Here is a 17,498-nt window from a genome sequence, read left to right as displayed (position 1 = left end):
TTTGCAAAGCCTCCTCAAAGGTGAGCATGTGCCAGGACTAATCAATGTTTCATTTAATAAAGACCGTGTGTGTAGTGCTTGTATTGAATGAAAGTTACATGAGAAGGCACATCACCACAAGACAATTATTACTTCAACGAGGCCTTTGGAGCTCCTTCATATGGATCTCTTCGGTCCTCCTACATATGATAGTCTTGGTGGTAAAAAATATTGTTTGATTATTGTTGATGACTATTCTAGGTACACTTGGGTATATTTCTTCAAGCACAGGAGTGAGACCCAACAAACCGTCATCGACTTTGCCAATGAAGTCTAACGCCAATACAATGCAAAGATTATGGCTATTAGGAGTGATAATGGCTCCGAGTTCAAGAATTACACCTTGATTAAGTTTTTGAGTGATGAGGGTATCAAAAGACAATATTCCGCTGCGTATACCCCTCAACAAAATGGTGTAGCGGAGAGAAAGAATAGAACTCTCATGGATGTGGCAAGGGCAATGTTGGCGGAGTTCAAGTCTCCATACAACTTTTGGGCCGAAACAATGAACACCGCATGCCATGCTACTAATCGCCTCTATCTCCGCAAGATATTGAACAAGACACCTTATGAAATTCTCATGGGACGCAAGCTCAACCTCAAGTACTTTCGGGTATTCGGTTGTAAGTGTTTCGTGCTTAAGAAAGGTGCTCGTTTATCTAAATTTGAGCCTAAAACTTATGAGGGCATATTTGTTGGCTATGCATCAAATCTACCGGATGTGTTGAAGAATCTTGTAATGTAGAGTTTGATGAGAATAATGGCTCACATGTGGGGTAAGTTGATGTTGTGGATATAGATGATGAAATTCCTCCCCAAGCCATACGAAGAATGGGCATAGGTCAAATCATGCCCGTTGAGGATCCACATATGGAAGAAGGATAAGGACAATGCTCTACTCAAGTAGAGCCTCATCTCCACAAGATCCACAAGCTAATCAAGAACAAGAACAAGTCGCTCATGTCGATGAACAAGTTGATCAAGGACAAGTTCAAGCAAATGTTGACGTTGGTGATTCTTCACCAAATGATGTCCAAGATCAAGATCTTCAAGATGTTCAAACTTCCATTGAGCCTCAAGATTTATCTCAAGAAGCTATGGAACGTCGGGCCATGAAGATTGCCTCACGACTTCAACGTCAAGAACATACCTTGGACAATGTCCTAGGAAGTGTGAGGAAAGGGGTAACTACTCGTAGACAATTAGCTAACTTTTGTGAACATCATGCTTGTGTCTCTTGTGTTGAGCCCCAAAAGGTACAATAACCACTTGAGGATCCGGATTGCCATGCATGAAGAGTTGAATAACTTCGAGCGCAATAGAGTATGGTCATTGGTGGAAAGACCAAAAGATTGCAAGAATGTCATTGTCACTAAATGGATATTTAAGAATAAGCAAGATGCACTTGGACAACTGACAAGGAACAAGGCTAGATTGGTGGCTCAAGGTTTCTCCCAAGTCGAAGGTATTGAATACGGTGAAACTTTCGCTCCCGTTGCTCGCCTTGAATCTATTCGTATCTTGCTTGCATATGCATCGCATCATAACATTACTTTGCAACAAATGGATGTGAAAAGTGCATTTCTAAATGGTCCACTAAATGAGTTGGTATATGTCAAACAACCACCGGGGTTTGAGGACCCTCAATTTCCTAACCACGTGTACAAACTTGATAAAGCCCTTTATGGCCTCAAACAAGCACCTCGAGCCTTGTATGAGCACCTGAAGGAGCTACTAGTGGATCGTGGCTTTGAAATTGGAGTTATTGACCCCACTCTTTCTACTAAGATGGTTGGTGGTGATTTGTTTATATGCCAACTATATGTTGACGACATCATATTTGATTCTACTAATGGTGTGTTCAATTATCAATTTGCTAAGCTAATGACCAAAAAGTTTGAGATGTCTATGACGGGTAAATTGGAGTTATTCCTTGGATTTGAAATCAAGCAATTGAGAGGAGGAATCTTTATTAATCAAGCCAAATACATCCAAAACATGCTAAAGAGATTCAAGATGCATGATGCCAAGAGTGCCAAGACCCCAATGCCTACATCAAGCTCTCTTGATCTAGATCCCAATGGTAAAGATGTGGATCAAAAGGTATATCGTTCTATGATTGGTTCCTTGCTTTACCTTTGTGCATCTAGACCGGATATTATGTTAAGTGTGGGTATTTGTGCAAGATATCAATCCGCACCAAAAAAAAAAACACTTAGTGGCGGTCAAAAGAATTTTTAGATATTTGGTTCATACCCCAAACTTTGGTTTATGGTATCCTAAAGGATCAAATTTCAAGCTCATGGGATATTCGGAATCGGATTGGGCGGGAGACAAAGTGGATAGGAAGTCAACTTCCGGGACATGCCAATTTCTTGGTAGGTCTTTGGTGAGTTGGTATTCTAAGAAGCAAATTTGTGTGTCTCTCTCCACGACGAAAGCCGAGTACATAGCCGCCGCAAGTTGTTGTGCACAATTATTATGGATGAGCCAAACATTGTTGGACTATGGAATCACTTGTGAAAGTGTGCCTCTTTTATGTGACAACGAGAGTGCAATCAAATAGCCCACAACCCCGTGCAACATAGCAAGACGAAGCATAGTGAGATTCATCATCATTTCATTCGAGAGCACGTGGCCCGTGGTGATGTTGATCTCTCTTATGTTGCCACTGGTATGCAACTTGCGGATATTTTCACGAAGCCACTTGATGAAGCAAGATTTCGGGAGTTAAGGCATGAGCTAAATATCCTAGATTCTAGTGTTCTGGTTTGATAAACTTGCACACGTACCCACGGTTAACATTTGTCTAGTTTGGATGTGTGCATGGATTTAGGGGGAGCATAGCTCAATTCATGGGCAAATGCTACTCTTACTATGCTAACATTAATTTCATACATTGAGCTTCAATGTGAGTTTTGAGTCTTGAGCTCAAAAATCTATATTCGCGGTGTCAAACTCATACATACTCAAATATGGTGGCCTAGGCCACTGCCCTCACTTTTGTGAGGTTGTTCTTTTAATTCATTGAAAATCTTCATATAGTCAAATATGACATATTACGTATCTATGGAAATGCACTCATATTTGGTATTTTGACTTTGCTTCTTGCAAATTGAGTGTATAATGCCAAAATATAATTCCAACTTTGTGTGATCTACCCAAACCATCTTATCTGATAACCATCTATTCTTTTTTTAGAGTAAAAGGGGTCAGACCCCCGATTTCATTAACGAAACCAGATGTGTTCTTAGGAGTTCATATAGAAATATAAACAGGTCTTCTTAGAAGTTCATATAGAAATATAAACAGGTCCTGCGAGGAAGGAAACTCTAAGCTATTACAATCCAGAAAGGTAAAATCCGGTAGTTCGAATATAAACTCCATATAAGCTGCCGAGACGAACAGAGGAAACATCAGGTTAACTTGTGCTGATCCTCTTTGCCAGCGGTCTCCAGGCATGTCGAACGTTAAAGACCTCAATCGCCACAGTCCTCAGGAGCCGAGATGCATTCTGCAAATGATCCCTATCAGCGCCCTTTTGGAGATCAGCCCGAAAGTCGATCCAGTAACAAACAGAAAAAAGAACATTAATAGGATCCTTAAGTATTTTCTTATCAAAGTATGAAGCATTCCTAGCTTTCCATATGCTCCAGCACACAGCAGCCGCACCACCAGCCTTAAGGCGTTTAATCTTGTTACTTTGCTCTATTAAAATGTCATCTACCAACTCCCCCATGGTTTGTAGCACATTGTTGAGTCCATAGGCACAACTTACCACTGACCAGCAGAAATGAGCAACAGCACATTGAAAAAAAAAGGTGATCTACAGTTTCCTTTGATCCACAGAATTCACATTCAGTGGATCCAAACCATCCTCTTCTACTAAGATTATCTCTAGTTAAAATTCTATTTCTAATAGCTAGCCAAAGAAAGATCTTAGTTTTCAACGGCAATTTCAGTTTCCACACATGACAGTAGCTTTTTATTTCCTGTGTGGCTTTAAGCATCCTATATAATGATCCAACCGAGAAACAACCTGATTTTGTAAGCTTCCACACACACTTATCCTCATCTTCAGTTAAGTGAACATTTTCACATAACTGTATCAAATCTAACCACATGTCTCTGGTCTCATCTCTAAGAATTCTTCGAAAGCGAATGAAGTGCCAGTCATTCCTAAAAACTTCTGCTACAGAGTGGAATTTTTTGTAAGCTAAACCATATAATCTAGGGGATTGTTGGCACAGGGGCTTATCCCTATCCAATACTCCTCCCTGAAACAAGTTCTTTCACCATTGCCAATGATTTTCCTACAACAATTAATAAAGATATTTTTGACCTTCATCAAACTTTGCCAGAAATGAGATTGCCCACTTTTCTGGCTGCACGGGGCTAGAAGATTCTTTTTAATATATTTATATCTAATCATTTCTTGCCAGTCTCCTTCATTTTCCAACCTCCACAACCATTTACAAAGCAGGCTTATGTTTTTTATGTCTCAATCAGTCACCCCTAAACCTCCTTCATCCCCAGGCTGACAGATGTCAGGCCAGTTGACTAAGTGATATCTCTTAGTTCTTGAGCTTTCTTGCCACAGCAACCTTGCCCTAAAAAAAATCTAATTTCTTCTTCACCCCCTTGGGGATTCTAAATAGAGACATTAAATAACTAGGAGCATTACTTAAACAAGATTCTACTAAAACTAATCTACCTCCCATCGAAAGTAGCTTGCCTTTCCACCTACTCATTTTCTTTTCTACTCTGTCCTCTATATACTTCCAGTCCCCATTGCTTAAATGCTTGTCTTTAATGGGAACACCTAAATATCTAAAAGGAATAACACCCTATTGACAGGAGAAAATCATAGCATATTCCTCTTGCCTTTGTGCAGCACTGCCAAAACCATAGGTTTCACTCTTATGAAAATTAATTTTTAACCCAGACATATGTTCAAAGATACAAAGAAAACCATCTATTCTATATGCTCAAAAGTTCCCACTTTGAATCCATTGTCTGTGTCTGGGTTTGCCGGAACTTCCGGCTCCCAAGTGGAACTTCCGGTCAGCCGGATGTTCCGCCAGTTGCCCGGAACTTTCGGTGAGGAGTTTTTCCTGTTAAGTAAAGGGGGCCGACCGGGTGGGGGTCCTATTCCCCACTCCAGCCTGACCCCCCTCTCTCTCTTGCTCCCTCCTCAAACCCTAGCTCCAAGGAAGTCTCAATTTCTTTGGATTCAACCGGAAGATCCGGTTCCTCTCTTCAGATCTGCAACAAGGACGCGTTTTTCTCTTCGATCTCCACCATTGTGAAATCAAGTAATTCATCTTTTCTCTCCTTCTAGGGTTTGTTTGAATCCTTGTATGAATGTGAGAAATTAGGGCAAATTTCTTGGTGGAATTCCTTTGTTGTGTAGAATGCATGGACTAGGCTAGTTGGATTTGAGGTATTATGGCTTGATTGTTGAGGGATTGGAAGTTAGGGTTTGTCCCGTTTCTGCGGGACCCCAGAACTTCCGGTCGCGGTCGGAACATCCGGTCGGGCGGAACTTTCGGGTTTTAGCCGGAACTTCTGGTCCCTGGACAATCTTTCTGTACAGTCTCGGCTCCAATTAATCGATTCTTTACTTCTACAATCCTGAGCACTTATCTATTGTCCCTCGCATCACTTTCTGTTCACAGGGAGTACTAGTTCTCGTCAAGATAGGGGCAAGGATCCGATCATTCCTCCTTCTCCCAAGAAACTTACAACAAAGAAGAGGGCAGAGATTGTGATGAAAGAACGCGAGCGTGAGCAGCTAGACCTCGCCAAGTCCAAGTCCTCTCGCCGAAAGTCCACTTCTAAAGCTCAGCCCGGCAAGTTTTCTATCAAGCATTGGCCCGAGCAAGTGTTTGCGGATGAGAGGTTCATTAATCCTTATTTGAAGGAGCCTGATTCAGATCTCAAGGATAGCAACCATCACTTCCATACCAACTTTCAGATTCGTATATTGGAAGAGATATATTTGCCTCCCAAGACCAAAGTTTTTCCTCAATGTTCTATCAATGTTAAAGCTATGCAAGCCGACAAGAAGTACTTTGGAGAAGCACTATCTATTTGTGAGAAGCTTAATTTGTTTCCTATCATGACCTTCAATCAAGCTTATGATGAGACTCTTGTGGCTCAGTTTTATGCCACGGTGTTCCAAGAAGATCTAGATGACCAGAACATTCGCCGAGTTTCATGGATGTCGAGGAGCCACTTTTCCATTGCCACATGGGCCGAGTTTGCGAGCCTCCTTGGATATGAGAATGCTGGACATTGCACTCCTTGTGGTTTTCGCTCCCATGACAATGATGATGCTGGCAAAAAGGTATTGAAGCCACTTTACATGGAAGGAAGAGTAACTCTTGGAGGAACCAAATTCCTGAAGCCAACCTATGACATCTTGCAACGCATCTACAGAGAAACCATTGCTTGCAAGACGGGTAACTCGGATGAGATACATGGTTTTGGTGTCAATCTCATGTTGGAAACACATAGGAGGAAGAATGGAGATACACCTTTGGATGTGATGGACTACTTATGGCATCAGTTATATTTTGTTATTCTTCATAGGAGAGTGCCTCCCTATGCCCCGTACATCATGAAGCTTATTCTTGCCAAGGCACCTCTCATGCATGATGTAGACTTTGTGGTTCACCCCTCCAAGCAACTGAAGAAGAAGAGACACCTTCCACCACCTCCGAACAACTTCCAAGCCCCGGTTGAAATTGAGGAGGATGAGGATATTTCTTCAGATTTCGGTTTGGGACCCTCCTCTCACACTCGTGGTTCTAGCAAGCAAGGTGGTTGGAAGGGCATGCTAAGGAAGATATTTTGCATGCAACAATCGAATGAGAGGAAGTTGTACAAGGTTGAGCAAGTTAATCATCGCATTCTTCGTCGTCAAGAGCGCATTTTGAACCATTTGGACTTGCCTAGCTCTCCTGTGTCCGATGTTGAGAACTTTGAGAGTTGGAGGAGCACCCATGGAGATTGGAACCGCAATGATGGTCATCTTCCTTCTCCAGTGCGTGGTGATGAAGAAGATGAGGATGATGATGAAGATGAAGTGCCTGCTGCCGAGGGTAGTGAAGATGAGGATGCGGAAGAAGACATCGATGATGATTTCTCCGAGTGATTTGGTTGTTTCTCTCTTGGGACGATTCTTCCCTTTTTGGTGTCTTGATGCCAAAGGAGGAGAGTGTAGTTGTAAGGGAGAGTTTAGGGCCTTGGGGATTTGCATGGTTTAGTCACAAGCTCGTTCTTATTCATGAGTTTTTATGTTCTTGTGCTACTTATCTAGTTTGTTAAACTATTTAAATTCGTGGTTTGTGTAAGACTTGATAACTTTGTGTGATGTAATAGCTAGCTTTAAGCTTTATGTGATGGATTATTTGTTCTAGATATGACTTTAATGCTTATCTCAAGTCTTACTAATCTTGTGTGGAGATGTGATTTTTTGTGCCCTTAGATATGTGCTCCATCACAAGATCTCATTGCAAAAGGTATATGTTCAATTGGATTGACTTATCTAACCTTTTATGCTTCTTGGAAGCCTTGCTCGATATATTGTTGGATAAGTCATTGTAGGTTTCATTCAAAATTGTTATGCCTTGTGGAGGTATATCTATATCTTCTTTATGAATGAATCTGACGTATCCTTGTAAAGCTTTTAGTGAAATACCGTTAATTCTTTGCAATTGAGTTATTGGTTTATAAAATCTAGGGGGAGTGTTGATCCTAGTGTATGTGCTCTTTGCATGTCAAGCAAATCAAATTAGTGCATACATCTAGGAGGAGCCCGTCTATATTTTATATTCCATGCATCTAGTTTTAATTGATTATTCTTTATGCAAATCTTTGTGTTGTCATCATTCACCAAAAAGGTGGAGATTGAAAGGGCATTTCTCTCCTAAGTAGTTTTGGTGGTGATGACAACGTGTGTTGTTATCTAATCTTGTGCTAAGTATTTCAGGTTTTATGAAAAACTCGACACAAGATGAATTGTGGACCCCTAAAAAGGAAAGAAGAGTAGAGGTGTTTACCGGGTTTTTTGGTTGATTTGAGTCGTAGGACATCCGTACTATTAAGAGGGGATCCAAAAGGGAAGGTAATGGGTGAATCAATTTCACGTACACATCTACACCAAATTGCACCCACTAAAAAGCCTATCCAAAAAGGTGTGAGAAGAAAACAGTTTTCAGAAGGTGTTTCTGGCATTTCAGGATTCCAGGCAGCGGAAGTTCCGGGTGAACTTCCGCCCGAACCTTTGGGTGCTCTCTGTTAATCCCAAGGGAATATGCGGAACTTCCGGTGAATATTCGGAACTTCCGGTCAGCCGGAAGTTCCGGCTATTCAGCGGGAAGTTCCGGCCTACCCCGACCTGTGCCTAACGGCTCGATTTTTGTGAACCCACTTACATACCCCTTCGTCCCCAACGAGCCTGTTGACCAAGCAAGCAGCCAAGAACACCTCAACTCACCTCAAGATTAAATCTTCAAGATCTCCCTCCCTAGCCACTCATAACTCTTGATTCTTGGAGGATTGGAGGAGAAGATCTTGCTCTAAGGTTTCACCAAGTCAAAAAGTTGATTCCCCTTGTTTTCTTTGTGGATTTCGTTTCTCTTGGGTTGTTGGGAACCCTAGACGGAAGCGGTCACCACAAGCTCTCCCTTGGTGTGTGAGTAGCTCGGGGTTTGGATTGCGAGCCTCCGATTGAGTCTTGGAGTTTGCCCCGGTGAAGTTTGTAAGGGTTCGGCGTTCGCTCTCAAGGAAGCCATTAGTGGAACTCACCTCACCTTTGTGGTGTTGTGAGAGCTCATCCCACCTTTGTGGTGTTGTGAGAGCTCATCCCACCTTTGTGGTGTGGTGAGTTGGAGAATAGAGTGAGCCTTCGTGGCGTCTCTACCTTTGTGGTAGAGCACTCCTCCAAACGGAGACGTACACCGATCCCAATAGGTGGAACTCCAGTGAAATCTTTGTCTCCACGTGTGATATCTATTGTTGCTTTGGCTATTGCTTGGGCTATTGCATTTCATTCTAGGGTTGCATTCACTTTAAAGAATCTAGAAAGCCCTAGGATTAAGTGTTTGTATCTTTCAAGAAAAGAAAAAAAAAAGCTAAAATTTGTTAGTCTCCTATTCACCCCCCTCTAGTCGACCATACCGATCTTTCAACCGGTTTGTCCAAGTTAATCGCTCGTGGCCCAGATGTCATACAAAGGAGCCTAATTTCTGGATCAATTGCAAGGGGAACGGCTTGAGCCGAGAGACGAGCCAAGCCGGCTTAGGCTATACCCTCCGAGGCTTCTTTCTTCTCCAAGCCCGACAGGTGAGCCGCCGCTCCCGATCTGCTCGACCGAAGCCTTTCCCGCGACCGTTCCATCTCCAAGGGGTGAGCCTCGACATGGCGAAGCTTCTCCAACAGCCGCCTGCGTGTCTCCTTCACCGGAGCGTCCCCTCATCGGAGCTTCTCCGCCGGCCACCGTGGCCTCCGTCGCGGGCCTCCTTTGATGCTGCAACCTCGCAGACTCTGCCGCCATCCTCTTCCCCTTGCCGGCGCGCACGTGGGGGCAAGATCCGGACGTCGAGCCACGCTTCGAGACCTCTGCGCCCCCATCTTCTTCCTCGTGGTCGTGGGACGGCTCCGCCGCCGGCGCCGACCGGCGGATGCGTGTTCCCGTGGTTGGCGGCGGCTAGGGCGGCTGCGGTAGGGACCTCAACCCGCGCCCCCATCTTCTTCCTTGTGCTCTGGCTGCAACTCGTGGAGGTGGCAGGGGCGGGGCAACCCGTGGAGGCGGCCAAGGCGGCTCGCGCGCTGGGTGCGCACGCTCTGGCTGGGGTTCGCCAGAGAGAGAGAGAGAGAGAGAGGATGGGAGCGGCTCACCGAAGACAACTCGAGCTGGCAGGCCATGAGGAATAATTAAGCCAAAAAATGGCTCGTGGCTATGACATGTGGGTCACGGCGATTAACTTGGCCAAACCGGCCACTTTTGGGTTTTCTGTTATTCATTAGTCTTCATGTCGTGGGTATCAGTTGAAAATTCCTGGGTTCGTGGTTTTCTGTTACAAGAGCCGCTACGAATGTGTTTCTCAAATAGAAAAATAGTCAGAAGCTAGTCAGAAAAACTGGATTATCATAATGCATCTCAACCTCTAAAATTTATACTAACTTTGTACTTAATTCAAGACACTTATTATGGATTGGAGAGAGTAGATGTGGTTGCGCGTGTGCAGTTATGATTTGGGACTTACTAACTATATTACAAATATCAATTCAAAATACTGTCAACATTGAGATTCATAAACGTGTTATGCGCGCCGACGAGGTTTCTTTAGCATAGTAAGAGCTTCATTACAAAGTACCGATTTATTTGCTCACTAATTGTATATGTTCATATCAATCTTGCTTAAAATTCTTATTAGTGTTGTGGAAAGGAACCCGCTGGAAAATTTATCAGCCAATATTGGAACTTCAATGGCTCGATATCAGATAAATGTTTCTATCACTTGCAACTTGGGAAAAAAGAGGCCTATAAAGGGTTGAGATAAGGTGTTGTTTTGATCTTATAGGATTAAACTCAATTTCGATACAAATATAAACTAAGTATTGTTATCCTGCAGGTAATCTAACATGAGGATAATGAGCACCATCCGGATCAATGACAAATGATGCAATACAATCTTATTTATTCTATAGTACTCTTATAATAAAAGTAACATTATATACTATAAGTTCTTCAAATATTGTCTGTTGGAGAATACAATGCAAACTTCTAGAGTGTTCTCAATATTACAAGAAAGAAGACATTACTATGGAATACTCTAGAATATAAAATAAATAAAAGAGGGAACCTTCTAGTGTTTAGATATGCATGAAGAATTATGTAGAAGCTTTGGAATACTCTAGAATAGGAGTTTAAAATAAATAAATAGGAAACCTTCTAGTACCTAGATATTTATGTAGAAGTGTGTGGAAGGCTTTAGATATTTTGTATCAATGGCTAAGATTTTGACACATGTCAAAGATCCAATGGCCATGTAGTCCTATAAATAGAGGCCCTTGCCTCACACCCTGTGTAGTAGAGAATAAGAAAGTGAAGAAAGTGGAGAACAAGGTGTGAGCAAGTGTAAGGTGTGTATGCTCTCTCTTGTACTAATATTCCTAAAGCAATATAGTACTACTTTGTTCATATAAGTCTCCCGGTTAGGCCTTGTTATTTCTAAGTACTTAGTGCATATAAGTTGTGATTTAACGTGAGCGGATTCGCCCGGAATCACAACGGTCTTGTTTCAACGTGAGTGGCATAGCCGCCCGGATTCAAGACTTGCTTTAACGTGAGTGGCTCTGCCGCCCGGAAGCTTGCACTAAGTAAGTAGAAATAAAAAGGGACTAATCAACTACACCAAAGTAGTTGGTATAGGTGAATAGGCCCTCTCGTAGTGTGTTAGGTCCACCTCGAATTCTCTACAGTTGGTATCAGAGTAGGTGGTCCGGGATCGTCATTTGGAGGAAGAGTTGTAAGCACGGGGTGCTTGCTTTGTTCAGTGCAACAAGAAGGCGCTGAGGGGAGACTCTGCTGGTGCACAGTCTAGGACTGTGAAGCTGGTCCGGGACCAAAGCTTACTTGACGCTGGGCGCAAGTCACCATGGCGGATCTTGCTAGCTCAAGCAGCGGGATCAGGAAGCTTAATAGCCACAACTATGGCTATTGGCAGACCTGCATGGAGTCCTACCTACAAGGTCAGGACCTATGGGAGGTCGTTGCGGGCACCGAAGCATTTCCTCCAGAGAATGCTGATGCCTTGCGGAAATGGAAGATCAAGTCAGGGAAGGCCATGTTTGTATTGAAGACGACCATCGAAGAGGACCTATTGGAGCACATCCGTGATGAGAAGACACCTAAGGAGGCATGGGAGACTTTGGCGAAGCTATTCTAAAGGAAAAATGAAGCACGGCTCCAGCTCTTGGAAAATGAGCTCGCAGGTATCTCACAAGGCAATCTATCCATCAGTCAATATTTTTCGAAGGTGAAGTTTATTTGCCGTGAGATATCCCAACTTGCCCCGGATGAGAAGGTGAGCGAGACTCGGATGAAGAGAATCATCATCCACGGTCTTAGACCCGAATACAATGGGTTTATGGCTGCGGTGATGGGATGGCCTACTCCACCTTCAGTAGTGGAGTTGGAGAATTTATTGGTAAATCAAGAGGAGTTAGTTAAGAAGATGGGGAGCATAACCATAAAGGAAGAAGAGGAGGCACTTTTCACTAAGAAGAAGAGCCCACACCAAAAACAATGGAAGCCCAAGCCTAAGTGGACAGAAGGTGGGAAAGAACATCCAAAGGAGAGAAGCAACTCTTCAGGGGGAGACCAACGAGAAAGACAAGGACCAAAATGGTACGAGAAGAATGCAAGGAGACCAAGTGATGGATGCTTCAACTGTGGCAAGGCTGGTCACTTTGCTCGAGAATGCCGATTTCCAAGGAGGTCAAATGATGGATGCTCCAATTGTGGTAAGAAATGTCACCTTACTCGAGAATGTCGATATCCAAGAAGGCGTTATGAAGGGAATGTGGCCACCACAAAGGAGAAAGAGGAGATCACTCTAGAAGCATCCATGAGCGAAGAAGAATGAGATGCCGAAGCTGGATACTCTCAAGAGGTTGACATAGAAGACTTGGAGGAAGACATGGAGGTGCCAGCCCTTGCAATGGATGAAGAAGAGTTGGAGGAAGACATGGAGCCACCAGTCTTTGCAACGGATGAAAAAGAGTTGGAGGAGGACATGGAGGCGCCAGCCCTTGCAGCAATCAAGGATCCAAAAATCAACTATAAAGATGATTGGATCGTTGATTCTGGGTGCTCCAACCATATGACTAATGATGACAACAAGCTGCAAGATATGACCGAGTACAAGGGAGGAAAAATGGTGCTGACAGCCAACAACTCCAAGCTATCGATTTTCCATGTTGGAAAGACAGCCGTTTCAAGGTATGGTCCTCAACAACTCCAACTTGAGAGAGTCTATCACGTTCCAGGCTTGAAGAAGAATCTGTTGTCAGTACCTCAACTGACAGCAGAAGGGAAGTATGTTCTGTTTGGTCCACAAGAAGTAGCAATCTTCAGAAGGCTCAAGGTGATCGGCACACCCATCATGGAAGGGAAAAAGAGAGACTCACTCTTTGTGCTCTCTGCTGAGTCAGCATACGTAGACAAGACTCGAAAGAATGAGACGGCTGATCTTTGGCATGCGCGGCTTGGACACGTCAGCTACCACAAGTTGAAGGGGATGATGGAGAAGCACGTAGTGAAGGGGCTTCCTGATCTTGATATCCATACAGACATGGTCTGTGCTGGATGTCAGTATGGCAAGGCCCACCAATTGCCATACAAGGAGTCGCAGCATCAGTCAAAGGTACCTCTAGAGCTCATACACTCAGATGTCTTTGGCCCAGTCAAGCAAATATCACTTGGAGGCATGAGATACATGGTGACCTTCATCGACGACTTCTCAAGGTACGTTTGGGTATACTTTATGAAGGAGAAGTCTGAGACCTTTATGAAATTTAAGGAATTTAAGGATATGATAGAAGGTGAACTCGAGTATAAGATACGGTGCCTACGCACTGACAATGGGAGAGAATATTTATCCAATGAGTTCACCATCTATCTCAAGAAAAATAAGATAAAAAGGCAGTTAACTTGCCCTAATACTCCACAACAAAATGGAGTAGCGGAGCGCAAGAATCGTCACCTTGCGGATACTTGTCGGAGTATGTTGCATGCCAAAAATGTTCCTGGAAGATTCTGAGCCGAGTGTATGAGGACTGCAGCTCATGTGATTAATAAGCTACCACAAGTGAGGTTGGGGTTCAAATCACCACATGAGAAGCTTTGGAGGATGAAACCAGCCATCAGCCACCTCAAGGTATTTGGTTGCGTATGCTATATCTTTGTGCCAGATCACCTAAGAACCAAGTTTGAAAAGAAGGCGAAGAGGTGCATCTTCGTTGGTTACGATGATGCTCGAAAAGGATGGAGGTGTTGTGATCCAACCACAGGTAAATGTCACACCTCAAGGAACATTGTGTTCGATGAAGCTTCTTCATGGTGGTCCCCTAAGAAAGAAGAGATTCCTGAATCACCTGACGTGGAGGAGGTTATAGAAGAAGAAAGAGATCAGAAGCTAGAAACCCCAAGTGAAGGAGAAAGGAGCTCACCAAGTAAGACCAAGAGTCCGTGGAAGACTGGCATACACCAACCTGAAGAGCCACAAACCGAGGAGCATGATTAAGAACTTCGAAGATCAACAAGACCCAGGAAGCCCAATCCAAGGTACGCTAATGCTGCTCTTGCCGATGAGTCTTTACCTATTGAGCCATCTTCCTATGAAGAAGCAGCACGAGGCCCTGAGTGGCAGAAGCCGATGGAAGAAGAGATTAAGGCACTAAAGGAAAACCAAACATGGGACTTAGTGCCAAAGCCAAAGGACGTGAAGCCAATATCCTGCAAATGGGTCTACAAAGTGAAAACCCGAACAGATGGCTCAATTGAAAGGTATAAAGCTCGACTTGTGGCACGAGGTTTCTCACAGGAGTATGGACTGGATTACGAAGAAACATTCAGTCCGGTGGCAAAAATCACAACAGTTCGAGTCTTGCTTGCATTGGCTGCCAGAAAGTCTTGGGAGTTGTGGCAGATGGATGTCAAGAATGCCTTTCTGCATGGAGAACATGACAAGGAGATTTACATGGAGCAGCCAAAGGGGTTTGAGAGCAAGAAATACCCCGAGCATGTCTGCAAACTAAAGAAGCCACTCTACGGGCTAAAGCAAGCACCAAGAGCATGGTACGGAAAGATCGGTGAGTTCCTAGTACACAATGGCTTTAAAGTTGCTCCATCAGACTCTAGTTTATTTGTGATGGCCAAGGAAGGAAGACTAGCAATAGTTCTAGTCTATGTTGATGACTTGATCATCACGGGACATTACTCCGAGGAGATAGAAAGGACAAGGGAAAATCTCTCCGTGAGATTTCAAATGAAGAAACTTGGTGAGTTAAGACACTTCCTTGGACTTGAGGTGGAGCACACTAAGAATGGGATATTCTTAGGCCAACAAAAGTATGCGAAGGACCTTCTTAAGAGGTATGGGATGCTTGACTGCAAACCTATTTCCACTCCTATGGATCCTAACGCAAGACTTCAAGAAGACAAAGGAAAGAACTTGGAGGATGCAACCATGTATCGGCAACTGGTCGAGAGTCTTATCTATCTGACACTTAGTCGGCCAGATATTTCCTATGCCGTTGGAGTGGCAAGCCGATACATGAGCACACCAAAGAAGCCTCACCTTGATGCAATAAGGCGAATACTCAGGTATGTCAAAGGCACCTTAAATTATGGCATCCTATATAAGAAAACAAAAGAATGCCAGGTTATTGGTTACTGCGACGCCGACTATGCCGGAGATTGTGATACACGGAGATCAACCACTGGATATCTCTTCAGTCTTGGATCGGGAGCCATAACATGGTGCAGCAAAAGGCAACCTACAGTGGCACTGTCAAGTACCGAAGCAGAATATCGATCAGCGGCAGCGGCAGCACAAGAAAGCACCTGGCTTAAACAATTGATGGAAGACCTTCATCAAACTCCAAAAGATCAGGTATGGATTTTCTGTGATAACTTATCCACCATAAGGCTAGCAGAAAATCATGTCTTCCATGCAAGGACAAAGCACATAGAGGTGCACTACCACTACATCAGAGAAAAGGTCCTTAAGGGGGAAATTGAGATGGTGCCAACAAAGACAGAAGACCAGACTGCAGATATCCTCACCAAGAGTCTCAACAAATCAAAGTTCGAGAAGTTTCGAGAAGCTCTTGGCATGGTCACCAAAGAAGCTTTGCATTGAGGGGGAGTGTTGGAGAATACAATGCAAACTTCTAGAGTGTTCTCAATATTACAAGAAAGAAGACATTACTATGGAATACTCTAGAATATAAAATAAATAAAAGAGGAAACTTTCTAGTGTTTAGATATGCATGAAGAATTATGTAGAAGCTTTGGAATACTCTAAAATAGGAGTTTAAAATAAATAAATAGGAAACCTTCTAGTACCTAGATATTTATGTAGAAGTGTGTGGAAGGCTTTAGATATTTTGTATCAATGGCTAAGATTTTGACACATGTCAAAGATCCAATGGCCATGTAGTCCTATAAATAGAGGCCCTTGCCTCACACCCTGTGTAGTAGAGAATAAGAAAGTGAAGAAAGTGGAGAACAAGGTGTGAGCAAGTGTAAGGTGTGTATGCTCTCTCTTGTACTAATATTCCTAAAGCAATATAGTACTACTTTGTTCATATAAGTCTCCCGGTTAGGCCTTGTTATTTCTAAGTACTTAGTGCATATAAATTGTGATTTAACGTGAGCGGATTCGCCCGGAATCACAACGGTCTTGTTTCAACGTGAGTGGCATAGCCGCCCGGATTCAAGAGTTGCTTTAACGTGAGTGGCTCTGCCGCCCGAAAGATTGCACTAAGTAAGTAGAAATAAAGAATCTAGAAAGCCCTAGGATTAAGTGTTTGTATCTTTCAAGAAAAGAAAAAAAAAAGCTAAAATTTGTTAGTCTCCTATTCACCCCCCTCTAGTCGACCATACCGATCTTTCAACCGGTTTGTCCAAGTTAATCGCTCGTGGCCCAGATGTCATACAAAGGAGCCTAATTTCTGGATCAATTGCAAGGGGAACGGCTTGAGCCGAGAGACGAGCCAAGCCGGCTTAGGCTATACCCTCCGAGGCTTCTTTCTTCTCCAAGCCCGACAGGTGAGCCGCCGCTCCCGATCTGCTCGACCGAAGCCTTTCCCGCGACCGTTCCATCTCCAAGGGGTGAGCCTCGACATGGCGAAGCTTCTCCAACAGCCGCCTGCGTGTCTCCTTCACCGGAGCGTCCCCTCATCGGAGCTTCTCCGCCGGCCACCGTGGCCTCCGTCGCGGGCCTCCTTTGATGCTGCAACCTCGCAGACTCTGCCGCCATCCTCTTCCCCTTGCCGGCGCGCACGTGGGGGCAAGATCCGGACGTCGAGCCACGCTTCGAGACCTCTGCGCCCCCATCTTCTTCCTCGTGGTCGTGGGACGGCTCCGCCGCCGGCGCCGACCGGCGGATGCGTGTTCCCGTGGTTGGCGGCGGCTAGGGCGGCTGCGGTAGGGACCTCAACCCGCGCCCCCATCTTCTTCCTTGTGCTCTGGCTGCAACTCGTGGAGGTGGCAGGGGCGGGGCAACCCGTGGAGGCGGCCAAGGCGGCTCGCGCGCTGGGTGCGCACGCTCTGGCTGGGGTTCGCCAGAGAGAGAGAGAGAGAGAGAGGATGGGAGCGGCTCACCGAAGACAACTCGAGCTGGCAGGCCATGAGGAATAATTAAGCCAAAAAATGGCTC

General features: G+C 44.3%; 1 protein-coding gene across 1 annotated transcript; it reads left to right on the top strand.

Moving 5' to 3' along the window:
- Positions 1 to 12,212: 12,212 nt before the first annotated feature.
- On the top strand, positions 12,213 to 12,698 carry LOC104582147 (cold shock protein 1-like). Its single transcript, XM_010231497.1, has one exon. The coding sequence runs from the start codon at positions 12,213 to 12,215 to the stop codon at positions 12,696 to 12,698; it is 486 nt and encodes a 161-aa protein (XP_010229799.1).
- Positions 12,699 to 17,498: the final 4,800 nt, after the last annotated feature.

The sequence above is a fragment of the Brachypodium distachyon genome, chromosome 1 (assembly GCF_000005505.3).
Source record: "Brachypodium distachyon strain Bd21 chromosome 1, Brachypodium_distachyon_v3.0, whole genome shotgun sequence".
Classification (NCBI taxonomy): domain Eukaryota; kingdom Viridiplantae; phylum Streptophyta; class Magnoliopsida; order Poales; family Poaceae; genus Brachypodium; species Brachypodium distachyon.
This window is presented reverse-complemented; position numbering and strand designations above follow the sequence as displayed.